This window comes from Maniola jurtina, chromosome 13 (genome assembly GCF_905333055.1).
Source record: "Maniola jurtina chromosome 13, ilManJurt1.1, whole genome shotgun sequence".
NCBI classification, from domain to species: domain Eukaryota; kingdom Metazoa; phylum Arthropoda; class Insecta; order Lepidoptera; family Nymphalidae; genus Maniola; species Maniola jurtina.
Window position 1 is genome coordinate 6,615,959 of NC_060041.1, and position 17,855 is coordinate 6,633,813.

Genomic DNA, 17,855 nt, shown 5'->3' on the forward strand with positions numbered 1-17,855 from the left:
TGTTTTTTAAAGAATGGGAAACCCACATTGAAAAATGGATTAAATAAAACAAAGAAATATTTTCCATACATTCATTTTAAAAATATTGGGTCCATTACACAATCAGTACTTACTGGTACTGCAATAATAATAATAATAGACAATTAATATACTTCCTATGAGTAAATAAAAATACAATAATAAAATTGTGATAAAATTAATAACAAAGTTTTGTGCATTTAATTAATTAATTAATCAGTGTAGGTAAACTTAAATAAAAAAGCAAATATATTTCCAAGCATTTTCACGGCGAGTTTTACAAACAGCAAATTGTCGTTCATCACACAACGTACAGTCACATTCACAATTGTTAAACAACGGTAAAATGGTAAAATCTCTACAAACAATTTGAAAACGTGATAAATGCGGCAAATAGCTCAAACGTTTGTGACGACACAGCTGCCCATAAATTTTCTTAAAATTACTTTTAAGCACGTGTAAGGTCACAAAAGTGGACATTGTATAGGTCAATCGATAAGTATCATAATGAGCACAAAAGTTTTTAAATATCTTATTTTGAACACGCACAATTGTTAATGTGAATGTACAATTTGAATAAAAATGTAAAATATTCCTACGACAAGAAGGCAGTGTATGAGAACACTTTGTTTATTTTTTGTTGAATACAGTACAAAATCTAAATTTCTACAGTCTACAGTTACAAAGATCTCTTTTTTCTTTATAAAAACTTTAAGACACTATTCTCAAAACATTCTTCAAATGACACCTATTTTGGAATGAAAAGAAAGTATACGTTACGTCATTACTTGTATCATTTTTTTTGACAGGGGGAGCGTCGAAAATAATTTAATAATACAAAGAAGTATTTAGTTTAAAGCAAAGTCTCTATTATACATAAAGTAATAAATGCTCGCTGATGTGATATGATTATGATACAAACAATGACTGCAGCGCTAGAGACTTGAGCATTTAACATTTAAAATCTATTTTGTGAGCTTCCAAAATACAGTATATAGAGTTTAAATTTCAAACATATTGTCGTTAAATCAATCTGAAACCACAGACAGTAATGACTAATCGTCTTTTTAAAAGTAGTGAACATTTCTTTATAAAATTAATTAGCTTAATAATATTTTATATAAAATAATATTACATAATCAATTTTATAAAGAAGTTTTATATATTGCAAACGCCTGTTATATAAAAATATATAAGTATGTACGTATGCATTTTGGTAGCACACATAATAATATTTTATGCTCACTACTCAGTACACTATTTATATTTATAGTAAGACGGTGGTATCGTTATCTTGTTTGCACTTTCGAGGTAACGTGAAAAAAAAATATAAATGTCTTTCAATATATTAAACTATTTTGTTCGCGAGTATACTTTGTCTTCGTATATGGCCGTTTTAGTAAGGTGTAACGAATATTGTTGATACATTCTATGACACTCGAAATGAGGTAGCCGTAGCTTTTATTTAGCAAGCTGTCACCTCCTTTTTCTTAAGAGTCGATGAGGATAACTCTTCTGTAACAAATAATAATATTATAATTATTATGTTATTATTATTTAGTTAATTAGCGAGTATCTTAAGCCGGAAATATACAAACGTGTCGTGTCGTGTCGTGATGGGTCAGAAGGATATCTGTTTCATACTCGTACTTTTGTCGTATCTCCCTTTATCATACTAAATGTAACCTATATGCTCCTGACGCGTAACAACTCAACACGTAAGTATTTCTAGGCTTCGCTAGGCTTTTTATACGCGTGTTGTCGCCCCGTTCGGGTCTACTTTTATAAATTTTCTTACATTTATTCTTCTATTGCTTTGTTTTTATTACCATATATTTTTAATACCATAATTATTTCGACATGATTTTATTTCCTGATTCCATTTTTATAGAACAATCAAATTGATGGCAACACTAAAACGATGCTAACGTCATATTTTGTAAAATGTAATCTACCCTCAGTACGAGATTTTACTTCTCACCAATTTTGATAGTATTCGAGAGTCGAAACAAAATAACGTCAAAGTAAAATGGCCCTAATGATGTTCGATTTAAAGTCAAAATTTCAGTACCATTGATTTTAATTTTGGCAAAGTTTCTGCTTGGAGCGCTGGCTGTAAATATATGTACCAACATGAGCATTAAAACAAGGCCGTCAAGGGCCATTGTTTCGACTCTCAAATATCCATGAACGTTGGTGAAAAGTAAAATCTTTTACTGAGGGCACTGCTGAAGACACGTGCGGCTATAGCTTTTATGAGCTTTGACAATATCATCTTCTCTTTTTCTTTCTTCGATTTATTTAGTTCTCACCTGACGGGTGCAGTCTCTTGAGCACCTGGGTGATGTCCAGCCCCGTGAGCGTGCGCACGGCGGGCGGGATGCCCCCCGCGAGGCGCGCCACTTCACCCGTCGCCCCGTTGTCACCTACCAGCACTATTTCATCCGTCTTCGCAAGTGGGGCCGATATTTCGGCTGCGATCTAAATATAAAGATATTATAAACAATTGATTTTTAATCGGAGCCCCCTCGGCTCCACACAGTCTTATCCCTAGAGTTTTTAGGGTTCCGTACCTAAAAAGGAAAAACGGAACACTTATAGGATCACTTTGTTGTCTGTCTGTCTATCTGTCTGTCCGTACGTCCATCCGTCCGTCAGTTCGTCCGTCCGTCCGTCCGTCCGTCCGTCTTAGCGTTGGCTGTTTAAAACATAAGGGTAAGACAGAGTGTATAGAGAACAGTGAATAACTGTTAATATTACGAGTTGGGATATTAAAATGGTGTTCCGTACTTTTGTTATTTTTCCTAACATAAAACAGCTCTTTTTCCAAATTTTAATGATTTAAATTACAAGTAGTAGGGTTTACAATGTGGCCACGTCCGAAAATGTAACGCCAACAAAACCGGCAACACCAGTGCAAAGTTACTTCGCGATGAGAAAGTACAACAGCCTAGCCTCCCTTATCAGCTCCACTAAACACACTAACATACAGCCGCAAAATTCATCATTATGGGACCATAAAGAGGCACTTGCGATACCTTATTGGCGCATCGGACACTACTATTACAACGGCGTTCCTGGATCCTGGGGACTACATTTAGAAGTCTAACGTCTACGTCCACTTAATTAATGCGAAAGTGTGTCTGTCTATTTGTCTGTCTGCTACGTTTTCACGGCTCAACCATTGAACCGATTTTAATGAAATTTGGTTCAGACTTGGGATACATCTCGGTGAAGGACACAGGCTACTTTTTATCCCGAAAAATTGAAGAGTTCCAACGGGATTTTAAAAAAACCCACGCGGTCGAAGTCGCGGGCATCCTCTAGTCCTCAATAAATGGCGATACAAACCTTGGGCAGAGCTTCAAGTACGAGCGCCATGATAGCAGCGTCGCCATACTGCTTGTAGACCTTGGCCTTGGCCAGCATGCGCTCCGCGTCCGCCTTGCCGACGTCGCCGATGGCGTGCGCTTCGGCGAGACCGAGCACTTTGATGCGTTCTCCGTCAGCTTTAGCCGCTTCCACAGTTTGGGTCCTGTCACCAAAACAATTAATATTCAATATTTTTTTAAATACATATCAAAAATTGTGGAGCCGGCAGGATTTGAGTTGGAAAAGGTTGGATTGAAAAGGTGAGTAAGCGGCACCGTGGCTTAGCGGTCAGAGCGTCAGGCACAAACCCAGAAAACTCAGGTTCAAATCCTGCCGGTTCTGCAATTTTGATAATGTATTAAAAAAATATTTAGAAACTTCCTGAAGTGTAGGTCAACACTATCATAAAAATTATAAAAAATATTCAATACTAGGGAACGTCCGCACCTTCGCTTGGCGAAAATATAATATGTTTCTCAGGCATGATTGTCCTCAAACACAAGCCTCTCACAATCAAAAAAAAAACTTAACTCTTCAAAAAATAATATTAACGGGCATACCGTTTTCCTTCGGCGATGGTCTGGAGACGGTACGCTTCAGCCTCAGCGGGCAAGCGGACGGTAGCTATCAGTTCTTCCTCACGGCGCATAATTTCTTGTTGTTCAACCTGAAATTTACAAACCAGCTGTTTAACTGCTGTTAAACCAGTAACTACTGATACTGGCAACTCAGGCAACTATACGTATAAATACGTTATGATTGTGTCCAAAAACGTTTTATTTTATACTAGCTGATGCTGATTTAGGTTTTTAAAAATCTCATGGGAACTCTTTGATTTTCCGGAGTAAAAAGTCAGCCTTTGGTGACACTTGCTCCGCTGCGACGTGATTGAAGGACAGACCAACAAACCAACTTACAAACACACTTTCGCATTGATAATATAGGTAGTGATCAATAAGTTTGATAACATTGTTTTATTTACCTCAATTTGTTTGCGACGCTCTACAACTTCGATTTGTATTTCTTCGTTTCGTATTTTCTGTTTAATCTTCGCGGCCTGCAGTTCGTACGCCAATGCGGATTCCGCTTTCTGAAAAAAAAAAAAATTATCTCATTTTTCTCTCATCTCATTTATGCCTATCGGTTGACGATGATGATCATCATCTCTAATGATAATAATTAATGATATTAATGATGATAATTCTCTTGTAGGGACTTCCATACGGCACGACCTTGTCCCGACTGAATCCTTGCGACTCATTTGATATGGCAATACTGGCATCCGACCAAAGGTGGATTAATCGGCTTCGCCCAGAAATCGGCTTCGATTTCGCATGAACTTGTTATGAATATAACATCGTGATCTTCGCCACCCACGCGTCTTCTCTTCTAACATTCATGACACTTCATTTAATTTCGGCAGTTGCTAGAAACCTTCGACTTCGATCAAAACTTCAGGTCATTTTGGCCGAAGCCGAAGTTTTTTGGCCGATGCCAAAGTCGAAGGTTAGCTCTCACTACGTAACTCTCATTTATTTTGCTCAATGCTGGCCCACTAGCAACATTTACTCAAGCAGTAGATAGTATTGGCATACTTACAGCAGTATTGACTTCCTGGTCGAACTGCGCCTTCTGCAGCTTGAACATCCTGGCGTTGTCTTCTATCTTGGTGTCCATTGAGTACTTCACGTCCATCGCAGTCTTCTCACATTCTGCTTCCTATTATATGCAACATTATATTTTCTAGTTATTTTTATAAATAGACAGTTGTGTGTGTTGAAATGTGTAGGCCAGAAAGCTTAACGACAACACCTGTACAAAGTTTCTACTCAATCAGATATTTATCCGAACGCATAGGTAACCCAATAGATAGACAGACAAACATAAATTTTTATATTATAAGTTGGTATATGAAATAAAACTTATCTGGAATTCTCTTTGGATATACAAATAAGAAAAAAAGGCAATTTATTTTAAATTAGACATCTAATGCAAAAATCACGAATTTATTTCTACCAATTGCCTATTTGCTTGTCACTTTACTCTAAAGATCGAAATGGTTCTAGAAGCTATTCTGTGCTCAGTACCTAAAATAAAATCGTTGTCGCTACTTTAGCTACCATACTAATTATGTCAAAATAATGATATTTAAGACCTTGTACCCAATCATACCAATCTTCATAATGAGACTAAACTATCTTTAACCGCACCATTAAGGACAGGCCCATATTTCCATTTAACATAGATGGCACTGGCCGTAAAATCAGTATTGCCCACTGCCCAGTAACATATTTTAACCATTACAATTCGAATGAATCTGATTTTTGGGGTCAGGTGTGACCCGATTTTAACTAGACCGTAAACATTGGAGTATCTACGTGTAACTCTCCATCAAATTATTCAAACTGAATATTTTCGAGCAACATCGGTACATATAAAATGAACTTTTATACATAGCTATCGAACAATAATTATACTACTAAGTAGAAAAAAAATAAGATTGAATCTGACCACTTTTTATTGTATATCTTTCCATAATACAGTTAGACCGAAATATATAGAATGTTATTTGAAGTTTGACTTTGCTCAGACTTAAGATCATTAAAACGAGACAGATTTATTTGTCTCACATAAATATGTCACTTTCCATCAGGTGTGATTGTGGTCAAGCGCTTACCTATAGTGAATAAAAAAAAAAATGTCTCGTTTTAACTCTAAAAGTCTGAACATAGTCAAAGCATGCTCTATATAGGTAGGTATATCATCCTTAGAGTACCTATAGGTTATAGTTCAGCATACGGTAGCAGAAGTGAGTAAGTTTTAGTTTTCCTAATATCCGAAAAGCTGTTAAAACCCTTTTTGAGGGTGACGAATGGCAAACTGACAAGGGTGAAATTATAGAACCCTGCAAAGGGTCCTTGTTGAACGAAATACGGCACACAAAAGAAATAAGTTGTTGAGCATTAAGGTCAAAATATATACAATAGTAAAAATGCCCTGTTATATGAAATGTAATACACATCTAGTTGTAATATATGTAGATTTTATAAAATTTTGTTAAATACCAACATTGAATTTTATATGCTCTTCTATAAAATAAAAATAAAAACAATGTAATGGATCGTTGTACTATATCTCTCAGGAAAATTATAACAATTTTTACTATTATTATACATATCCGGCAAGTAAAAGAAATAAATGGATTGATCCAAAAAGATTATAGAATATCTATAGGTACATAATATAGACTTTGTGGAATGCAACCTGCGACCTACTCGTACTTTCGTAAGAGTGTCATACAAACTATACGGTATTAGGTACACGCGATATTAATATTCAATTGAGCAATTATTGCTTGATTCAAATGGTTTTTAACAACAATCTATATGTACTCGGTATTTTATAGAATGCGTCACCGATTCTAGTTGCATATCAGGCGGTTAAGTTACGTTACGATTACCGTTAACTTTAGCCCTCGTCTGCAATCTCACCTGGTCGTAAGTGATAATGCAGTCTAAGATGGAAGCGGGCTAACCTGGAAGAAGTATGGCATTTTTCAATAAACCCACACTCCTTTGGTTTCCACACGGCATTGTATCGGAACGCTAAATCGCTTGGCGGCACGGGTTTGCCTGTAGGGTGGTAACTAGCCACGGCACAAACCTCCCAACAGACAAAATGATGATATTACTGAAAACTGGTCCTTACTTGTATCCCAGCATCCCTGTTAGCCTGAGCAACACCAATGTCAGCGTCTCTCTTCACGGCCGCCGTCTGCGCCTTGCCCAAGCTGGCCAGGTACTGGACGTCATCGTACACGTCCTTGATCGTGAACGACAGGATCTCGATGCCCATCCGCCCGACGTCTGGAGCCGCCACCTCGCGGACAAGCCCCGCGAACTGGTCCCTGTCCTTGTACACCTCTTCGACTGTAAGCGTTCCTGGTAAGGAAAAAAGTTTCTTTAGCTTCACAGGACTCAAGTGAAAGAAGACTTACGAGCCATTACGGATTCTAACCCTAAGGCCTCATTTACACGCAAGCTTTTTAACGTCCGTTAAAAAAGCGTCCAAATAGAAAAAATACATTCACATGTATAACAGTATCTGTTCATACGGAATACTTTTTCTATTTGGACACTTTTTTAAAAAGCTCTTGTGTTGGCCTTATTAGGTTTAAAGTCATTAAGAGATCATTAATAAGATATCGCTTAGTTGGATAATTTTCTAACAGTCGAGTTTAAGCTGTTAAAATTAGTTGCTAAAAATACTTTTCTAAGCTGGGTAGATAATTATAATTATTACATGGGGTAGGTGGCACTAAACTTCAAAGTTCACAAATCAATAAATTCATGAAGCTATGAATACTTGTGTACAATCAGATATCAGTACCTACTTCTACAAGTGAAGTTCGGTTTTGGTTTGATTTGGATGACAAACTAATAAGCTGATGAATTCAGGCGGTGCAAGACCGTGGCATGTGGAAATCCCTACAAGAGACCTGTCTTGCAGTGGACGTCTAGCGGTTGACAATGATGATGATGATGATGATAATGATACTTCTTATACATACTTGCCTCTTAACATTAAGATATGTGAGGCCGATGGTAAGACTCAACGGGACTAAGGCAATCCGTAGCATTTCCATGATAATAGCGTTGATTTCTACACATTTATTAATCACTACCAATATAATATGACACAGTCACGTGCACACACTATTTATACTTTCATTTTAAATAAATATTTATCACTTCTTTAAGACTACGTATAATAGACCGAGTCGGAAGACGTAGTATGTTCATAGTAGGTATGTACGAGTAGTTATAACTAGGCTATTTTAGAATAAAAACCAGTAAGTACATAATATAACATGTATAATTAATTTTCCTATTGAATAAAACATAAATTTACTAAAAATACTTTGATAAACTATTTTTTTTGATTTATATAAGTTAACTATTTTTATATTCGTATGAAACCAGTTTTTCCTTAGAAATCCTACGTTTAGTTCTGAAGTATATACGACGAGTAAGTAGGTACTATCTGTCATTCTAAACTGCAATGACGAGAACGTAGATACTTAGATATATTATTCTCAATTATATCTAGGGTATAATGCCTCAGTATTAAGAGCCATAATTGCATACCAATTGTATATAGGAAGCTTATCATTATTTGCGTAAGATAATAAAATGATACTGGTTTGATACAAACTTGATAGTGAAAAATGCGACATTATGTTTATCTTCATTTATTATTGACATAGAGGGAGTTATAGTTGATGTGGAAAAATTACGAGTTATTTTAGATATAACTAAATTCCATATTTATAATATTATAAATGCGACAGTGTTTCTGTCTGTCTCCTAGCTTTTCCAGGCCCATCTATCGAACTTATTTTGATGAAATTAGTCTTAGTAATGCAGCCCGGGGAAAGACATATGGTACTTTTTGTCAATCAAAGAGTTCCCACGGGTTTAAAAAAAACTGAAACTTACGCAGACGATGTCACGGGCATCGTCTTGTAGGTACCTACCTACTATATTATGTATAATTTTTTTCTGTGATATTAATTACCTAATCAGTGTGGAAAAAACTAATGAAGATAATTTTAAAAAATCAAGTCAAGTGAGAGTTGCACACGAAGGGTTACGTACCATCGTACAAGAAATAACACTTTTTTTTTGATGGCGGCCATTTTGAAATTTTTATTAGTTGTTATTCTAGCGGCAATAGAAATACGCACTGTGAAAATTTCAACTCTCTATCTATTACGGTTTACGAGATATAACCCGCTGACAGATAGGCGGAGGAGACGGACGGACGCGGACGGAAAGACAAGCTTAGTTAGGTCTCGTAGGCACCCATCGGGTACGGAACCCTAAAAATAAAATTGAGAGAACAACTGAAATAACTGTTTTCATTTCAAATATCTAACAACATTCAAAAACGAGCGAAAACGTTAACCTAACAATACCAATTACGATCCGCTATACCGATCCCTAGAAATGTATTTCGTATTGAACCATTTCATTCAATATCACAAGAAAAATAAGTTAATGTTATGTTTATACACAATATCGATTTCGCAAATCAATATGTCCAGTAGACCTTAATTAATGCAATCAGCAGCTAATAATACAGTTCCATAATTGAAAACAGTTGCAATAGATAACCAAGATTTTCCGCGTAAACATTTGTGTACCAAGCATAGTCTCTATATCGAATGATATTTGTTACTAGCTACCTACTAAAGAAAATAATCCCATTAATATTACAAAATATGTAATAGGAATATTCTGTGAGAGAAGGTGATCATAATAAATATCGAGTTTTGAAGGGAGAATTGGAACTACGATTGTATGAAACGAGTGACGGAGAGAGCCCTCTTAAGTAGTATCATCTATATTATCCGCCTACAGAACTGTCATTGCACATTTACATGATGAAGCTACATTGGACATCCTGTTAAATGACCTGGACTTACTATCTAAGCAGGCAGGTACTCAATCTCGCTTTATCGGATTAAATTAGTTTGTGCTGTTATTAACGAGAATGAACATTACGGTTCATTATGAGATTTATCACACTTCACACTAATATTATAAAGGCGAAAGTTTGTATGTGTGTGTGTGTGTGTGTGTATGTTTGTTACTTCTTCACGCAAAAGCTACTGGACGGATTTGACTGAAATTTGGAAGGGAGATAGATAATATCCAGGATTAACACATAGGCTACTTTTTATCCCGGAAAATCAAAGAGTTCCCACGAGATTTTAAAAAACCTAAATCCACGCGGACGAAGTCGCGGGCATCATCTAGTGAGCAATAAAATTAAAAAACTTTGGTTAATATTTGACCTGAAACTTCGGTGATAGTAGATATGCTACCACAGGTACGAAACCGTTCCTTCACTCATTACAATTTGAAAATTTCTTAGCGCGCTCTCCAATGCTTTCCTTATTAAGTTCGTTTTTTAACCCCCGACCCAAAAAGAGGGGTGTTATAAGTTTGACGTGTGTATCTGTGTATCTGTCTGTGGCATCGTAGCTCCTAAACGAATGAACCGATTTTAATTAAGTTTTTTTTTGTTTGAAAGGTGGCTTGATCGAGTGTTCTTAGCTACAATCGAAGAAAATCGGTTCAGCCGTTTGAAAGTTATCAGCTCTTTTCTAGTTTTCTTATAGAGGTTTTTGTATCGGGGGTTTTTAAAATTTTGAGTTATCATTTTAGCAGATATTAATTTCAAATGAGAATAAAACAACATGTATTCGGAGGCGCTACGAGTAAACTCCTCTGACTTCGTAACATTTCTTTTTTGTCAATTTTACGATATTTATTGTACCGATAATGATCAGGCAAACATGTGTAAAAAAGGAAATTTTAGGTGGTTGTTCAAAAGGAATTGGGAATCAGTTTGTTGCCAATCATTTTGCATGATCGCACTTTTGCGAGAGTTTGGGTATATCCCATCCCTTGAGATTGACGTCTTGTGATGACGTATATTGATTACCCCTAAGTTGGGGTGATTTGGTACAGCTTTGATTTATTAGCAGTAGGTAACTACCTACCTAACATTTACGAAATTATTCTAATGTGTTTGATAAAACAATAATTTCAAGTAATCACTAATCATATAAAATAACTTTAAAAAAAGATCAACGAATTAAAGATATTTCGTTTAGGTATCTCTCATTTCTATTGACGAAGTTTTTTCTTCTGGATACATTTCAGTTATCAGCAAATAAAATGATCGCTTTACTGTTTGAGCCTATCATAAACTTAGAGGATAATGCTAGCGAATTCAATCGCTTCAATCCAATAACGCGGCTTATATGGTTTTTTATTAAATCTTCTCTGCTTCTCTTACAATTTAAAACACATAGTACATAAGTGTTTCGCACGACTATAAAATAATATGCATGGATACAGTATCACGGGAATGCAATGAAATACAAACATTCAGTAGCGTGAAGCTATTATCGATATCGCATAGAGCATTGAATGAACAGGCTCATTCAGTGCTCTCAGTGTACATTCAAAATTCAAATTCCTTTATTGTGTCATTCGTTTTATCTTTTCGTATTTTGTGTCTTTTGTGTTAGTACAATAAATTATCATTAATTTTATTAGTTAGTAAATAGTAGTAAATGGCACTGCCGTTCCAATTAGATGCAAATAAAATAAAATCCATACTAATAATATTATAAAATTCTCTAGTCTGCGAAAGTGTGTCTGTCTGTCTGTCGGTCTGCTACCTTTTGACGGCCCAACAGTTTAACCGATTCTGACGTTTAGTACAGGGTTAGCTTATTTCCCGGGGACGGACATAGGCTACTTTTTATCCCGGAAAATGAATGAGTTCCCACGGGATTCCTAAAAACCCATCCACTCAACCGATTTGTATGAAAGGTACCGAGGTAGCTTGCGTCCCTGTAATTAACATAGGTATTTTATCCCGGAAAATCAAACAGTTCCCACGGGATCTTTAAAAACTTAAATCCACGCGGACGAAGTCGCGGGCATCCTCTAGTAAAAAAATAAATACTTAAAATGTTCACGAAACATCAAAACCGATCATCGTCCGCAAATCCTAAAATCACATAATACCGCCCGCCCAAACGTAAACAAGATTCACTACTGTGATCTTGTTCAAAACCTAAACCACTAAACTGCTGAAAGGTCACAAACTTCAGCCACTGAAAATCATGAGCCGTGGCTGAAAACGGGGGTTGTTTCGCGGGACCCGCCGCTCGCGACGATCGCGGCGGGACTGAAGCGAGTGTTTACACTTACCAATTTGGTTTTACCCTAGTTTCTGTAGGAATCCACCCTAAAGTACCCTAAAAAATCAAAATACCCTGATTCAAAGGCGTAATCCATACTAATATTATAAATACGAAAGTGTATTTGTCTGTTTGCTTAACCGATTTTGACGATATTTAGTACAGAGATAGCTTACATTCCGAAAAAGGACATACTAAGGCTACTTTTAGTTCCGGAACAACAACGAGTTCCCACTCAAACACAAAATTCACAAGACGAAGTTTGCAACTTAGTCCTACTATTTGGTACAGAGGTAGCTTATCGTAGGAACGGGCATATTATGCTACTTTTTAGCCCTTAAAACAAAATATTCCTACAGGATTTTTCAAAAACGTAAATTCACGAAGTCACGGGCATCATCTAGTTATTATTATGAAGAAGAACATAATAAAATATGAAGAATAATATTTTCACATTTTGTTATAATTTAATGACTTTCTTGTGACGAACAAAATGGTTGGCCATTTCTTTTTTTCATACGAATTAATTATTAATACCTAGGTAATTAGTACTCATAGCTATAAAATACTTATACCTACAATTGTGGTCATATAATTAAGAACGATTATTTAAAGATCATTATTTTTTTAATAAACTCAATGCATGTATTATTTTTCATATCTCTTGGTATCACAAAACTTTTCCATATTATTAGTGTATTCATTTATGTACATTATTATTTAATAAATTAACAGATACATTTATTACATTAGATCTGAATCTTGTGCTACTACTGACTGGCTGGTCACATAATTAAGAACGCTGAACTGTTCATTTTTTTATTCAAGTTTAAATAGAGAACCTCAGTGGTTAAGTCTCTTTTCGTATAATTTTTGGCACCATTTAATGCTGTAAAAGTATTAAACTTGATTATTTTATAAAAATAATGGGTACAAGTAAAACTTGTGATAAATCTACAAGTGAAGTCATAATAAAACATTGTGAGAAGAATTAGTTGCATAAAAAGATAGCTGATTATTTTCACTGCTCGAAAACAATGGTTTTCAATTCTATGAAGCATTTTAACACGTATGAAACGACGTCAAATATTCCGCGCGTACCTAAATTGAGAAAGAAATTTCGTTGAGATGATACGAATATTGTTCCAAAATCTTCTCAAAGGATCTAACGAGCTAAGAAAAGAATATTTTAGTGAAAACAACCCTTCAGCGATCTCGTCACGCACTATTCAAAGGCGTTTGGTAGAAAAGAAGTTGTATGGAAGGAAAACAAGGAAGGTACCCATGTTGAAACGTTGTCATAGGTAAGCCCGTCTTACATTTGCAAAGACGTATGAAAACCTGGACTGTCAGACAGTGAAAAAATGTTATTTTTTCTGATGAAACAAAAATATACAGAGTGTATTTAGATGGAAAATGATACGTACGATGACCTCCGAATAAAGCATTTGACTCCAAGTACACAAAACTGACATTAAAGCATGATGAAGAAAACACGAAAATTTGGGGGTTCTTTTCTGGGCATAGAGTTGGACTTGTTAGTCTGATACCTAAGCATGGATCAATTCCAATACAAAATCATACTGGAAGAAACAATGTATGCTGATGAAGTGCTTTCAGCTATTTGGATATTCCAGAACGACAATGATCCGAATTTCGAAGCCTACACTGTTGAGAAATTCTGCATAACACAGTCAGCTTCTGTCTTAGACTAGCCATCTAACGTCCAGATCTAAATTTAATTGAAAATATTTAGTGTGAAGCCAAGAAAAGTGTAATCAAACGACATAGTAGCAATTTTAAGAGCATTACGATGTTTATTTGGAATAATGGAGCCCTATTTCTCTTGAAAAATGTCAAAAATTGATAGAGTTAATGCCTCGCCGTTGAAAGGCAGTAATTTAAAACTATGGACATGCCACTAACTATCAATTTTAGTTTAAAAGGATTATTTTTTCATGTTTATGTAATCTATTTAACTTAAGTTTCATCTGTAGTAATTCTCAAACCAGTTTAATATTCGTTCTTAATTATTTGTCCAGCTACATCTGTGTTTGAATTCGTTACTATTGGAAGTAAATGACATTTATTAAAAAATATTTGGCGATTTCATATCTCCTATTCGTAATCCAGTTTGCCGATTTATGTGGCTAAGGTAAAACATAATTAACTACTTCTAAGAAGGAACACAAAGCTACATAAAACATGATATTGATAAAGAAAGACTGGAACTTCAAATCGTTCTTAATTATATGACCACCACTGTATATAATTAGTATGCATATCTATAAAACATGCTATAATTCCGCGATGCAGGCTCAAAACATTCTTCATTATGACCATTTCTACTACTTTAGAGCTATTCCATTTGGTAATTCTCAAAAAATTATACATATTGGCATAAAAAAACAGGGTTACAAGCAGAATTTTAACCGCAAATTACTCTAAATCCCTGTCAATATAAAAACACACTAAGCCGTACCTAATATTAGTCGCCCTAAAATAGGGCAAAATTCCTAAAAGTGGGAACACTTACTGAAGCCTCCGCGTCCCGCTAACCGCGTTCTCTAATAACGTAGTCGTACATTGTAGGTACCACAAACTGAAAAGTATTTTCTTTTTACAAATGTATTGTTTGTTCGGAATGAAAATTTTGCCGTACAGAGGAAAATGTGCATTCGAGCAAAAATACAATGGAGATGTATGTATGTACCTAAGAAAGAAAAGATTTTACAATGATAGTAAATTAATAGCCATAATAAATAAAGCACCAATTTTACGAGCCCAACGTGTAAGGCACCGGATTTACGTTAATCTGTCAAAATTGTATATCGGGTATCAAATCACAATGTTTGCTCTTCCACTATAAGATTTACGCCAACGACCATACAACATTAATTTACTAAAAAAAAATCACTAGCGGTGCTAAAATAAATTATTTTTGAACAATATTCAACACAGATTAATATACAGACACTACGCAGATATATAAATAAAGGAAACATCGCCAGGCTAAGAGCTTTGTTTTTGATTCTCTTCGTGGTGCTCCTTTGTTGACTGTGAAAGCAAACCTGACTTAGATTCAGGACTAGAATAAGAATTTCTTTGAATTAATTAGTTACAAAGAAACTGTTGGTGTTAGTTATAAAGTAAATGGACAAGGTAGTTAGTTAAACTACAATTAAATGAGACAAAGTAATTAACTTCAAGAAAGCCTATGAATATAGAAAACAATGTATAAATATTAAAATAATCCAGCATAAGAAAATCGTTACCAAGTTAATCCATTGAAATCGTAACAATCGTGGGCATTGTAGGACATCGTTTTAAATATTACACTAATAAAAACTCTAACAGCTCCATATGAATTTCAATGTTTTTATAGACCCGCCTGACGTTGAGGTGAGCGCTGTGGTATATTATAAGTGGTAAATCCCGGGTTCCATTCCTGGTTGTGGCAATTAGAGAATTATATGTATTTCTATATTGTCTGCGGTCTGATCGTCTGATGAGCCGCCTCGGCCGAGATTCGTTACCCCCCAACGGCGAAGCCGTGCCACCAAGTGATTTCAAATATCGTTTATAAAAATAATAACTTGGAATGTAAATGTGCCATTAACTTCCAACGCGACTTTTTTGTGTATTTTATGTGGAATGGAATGAGAATCGTGATCTATCACGGAATCAAAAAATTCATAAGATTAAGGGATCAAGAGCTGTGTTTTAATTTTCAGCACGTACCTAGGACTATTTTCAAATATGGGCATTTATGTAAATTAAAGCGTACAATTCTATTCCGATATAATTAAATCTACGAATTTTTTGATCTACGACTTAGGTCGATCTACCTATGTATGTAGAGGTACGTCACCTTATAGGCTGAACTGATTTTTTAACTAGGTTTACTTTCCAGTAAAGTTTGAAACGATATCTTGCTTGGCTGCAAAATAAATCTGAAGGTAGTTTACCTTTTAACAACAGCATAAGTAGCTCCAACTGTCAATCCAAGATTAAAAGCCCCCATCCAAAGTAATGACATGACTGATATTGAACGAATGAAAAACAAAGGAAAAATTCAGGCACAACACTATAGTTTGCGAGCGATCATCTGTTCAACACAATTTATTACTATAAAATCCTAAAATTCAGATCAAGTTAGCCTCGAAACTTTTATTTGGGATTACCATATAATAGAAGAGCGCAATATTCTTTCACACAAATAAAGTTAAAAGGTTATTTTACTGTTAGTTGCGATTGCAGACTGTAACTTGTGAATGGTTGTAACTGAATGAGTTTTCTAGCGAGGTTCTTAGGTACAAGTTAGAGATTCTCCCCGCTTCTGGCGTTAATGTTGTTTTCGAACAACACCTTCATGATTATAATATACTTAAGCTGAAAGCTATTATTTACGACTATTTATTACAAAAAAAAATTAAAATTAGGTCCTCATTTAAATAAATCAGTCTCAAACAGGCTAAAATGTAACAAAAGTAGGTATAGTAAAACTTGAGCTAAAAAGGTATTGTATTATTCCTAGGTTTCACCGGCGACTTCGTCGGTGTGGTTTTAAGGCTTTGATGGGCCGTGAAAAGGTAACAGTAGACAGACAGACACTATAATATTAGCATTATCACGTACTATCATGTTAATCTCATAATAGTATTGAAACTAAAATTAATTCTGATTACATTATTTTTACGGAGTTATTTTTGTTAATGGGTCAAAAATAAATGGTTTAGAAACAGGTTTGCTAAGCTAATTTTAGTACGGAGGCAAAATTCCAGTTTGTAATCATTTTTAACCAACAAAATTTTCTGTTATCTACTGCGTAAAATCATCGTCTTATGAGGGAATTGCTTTATTATATTCACAAAGATAATTAAATTTTATTTTTTTTTTGGTAAATTATGGTTTTCCAATACTGATCGTTTTTAAGGTTCCGTACCCAAAGGGTAAAAACGGAGTCCTATTAATGTCACTCTGCTGTCTGTCGGTCTGTCTGTTCGTCGGTCCGCGTGTCACCTCACAGGTCTGTAGCTCGTAGACAAAATGAGTTACAAACCTGAAATTTTAGTATTCGGTGTAGAACGTTTACTCAAAACCAAGTATTGAATTAAAAATTTAATTAAATTATTTTTTTGGAGGCTCCCATACATAACAAAGGAGCCAAAAAAACTTTTTTTTCTTATCCTAGCATGTGGGGTAACATTGTTTAGAACTCCTTGTGCATCAGGTGCAAATAGGAGCATTTCTCGTTACCTTAAAAGTGCGCTAGTCATTAGTAGGCAGTACGTTAGGTTGCAGCGATGCCTTTCTTGCTATTACACGACTAGTTTCTTGCCCCCGACTCAGCTTTTGTTGTGGCCTACGTGATCCCCAGCACGTTTCATGTTGTCAGGAAAAAGTTATATTCTCTTTGCAATTTTACGCATTAAAATGATGATTCGCTTGCTTTGCTTCCTACAGTTTAGTTTGGAATGAAATTTGGTGGTTATTAGTATTAAAAAATTCTATTTCTCAGTAGAAATATTAACTGTTTTAATAAATAAATAAATTCGTTTTCATCATCATGATCAACCGCCGGCTCACTCCTCACGGCACGGGTCTTCTTTCAGAATGAGAAGAGCTTAGGCCATAATCCACCACGCTGGCGGATTGGTAGACATCACACACCTTCGAA

The 17,855-nt window shown here is 35.3% G+C and overlaps 1 protein-coding gene across 3 annotated transcripts in view; it reads right to left on the reverse strand.

The window, feature by feature from the left end:
* Positions 1-57: 57 nt before the first annotated feature.
* LOC123871441 (flotillin-2) overlaps positions 58-17,855 on the reverse strand; it is a 229,410-nt gene continuing 211,612 nt past the window's right edge. The window contains exons 1-8 of one of the 3 annotated variants that reach the window (XM_045915259.1): positions 16,144-16,446; positions 7,099-7,331; positions 4,990-5,109; positions 4,373-4,480; positions 3,951-4,057; positions 3,370-3,553; positions 2,331-2,499; positions 58-1,533 (exon numbers count right to left, since the gene is read on the reverse strand). In XM_045915259.1, the coding sequence (XP_045771215.1) occupies positions 1,484-1,533; positions 2,331-2,499; positions 3,370-3,553; positions 3,951-4,057; positions 4,373-4,480; positions 4,990-5,109; positions 7,099-7,331; positions 16,144-16,159 (987 nt within the window). In that variant the 5' untranslated portion in view covers positions 16,160-16,446 and the 3' untranslated portion in view covers positions 58-1,483. Of the gene's footprint in view, positions 1,534-2,330; positions 2,500-3,369; positions 3,554-3,950; positions 4,058-4,372; positions 4,481-4,989; positions 5,110-7,098; positions 7,332-7,964; positions 8,709-16,143; positions 16,447-17,855 lie in introns of those variants that run through there. The other 2 variants (XM_045915261.1, XM_045915258.1) reach the window with 2 other exon arrangements.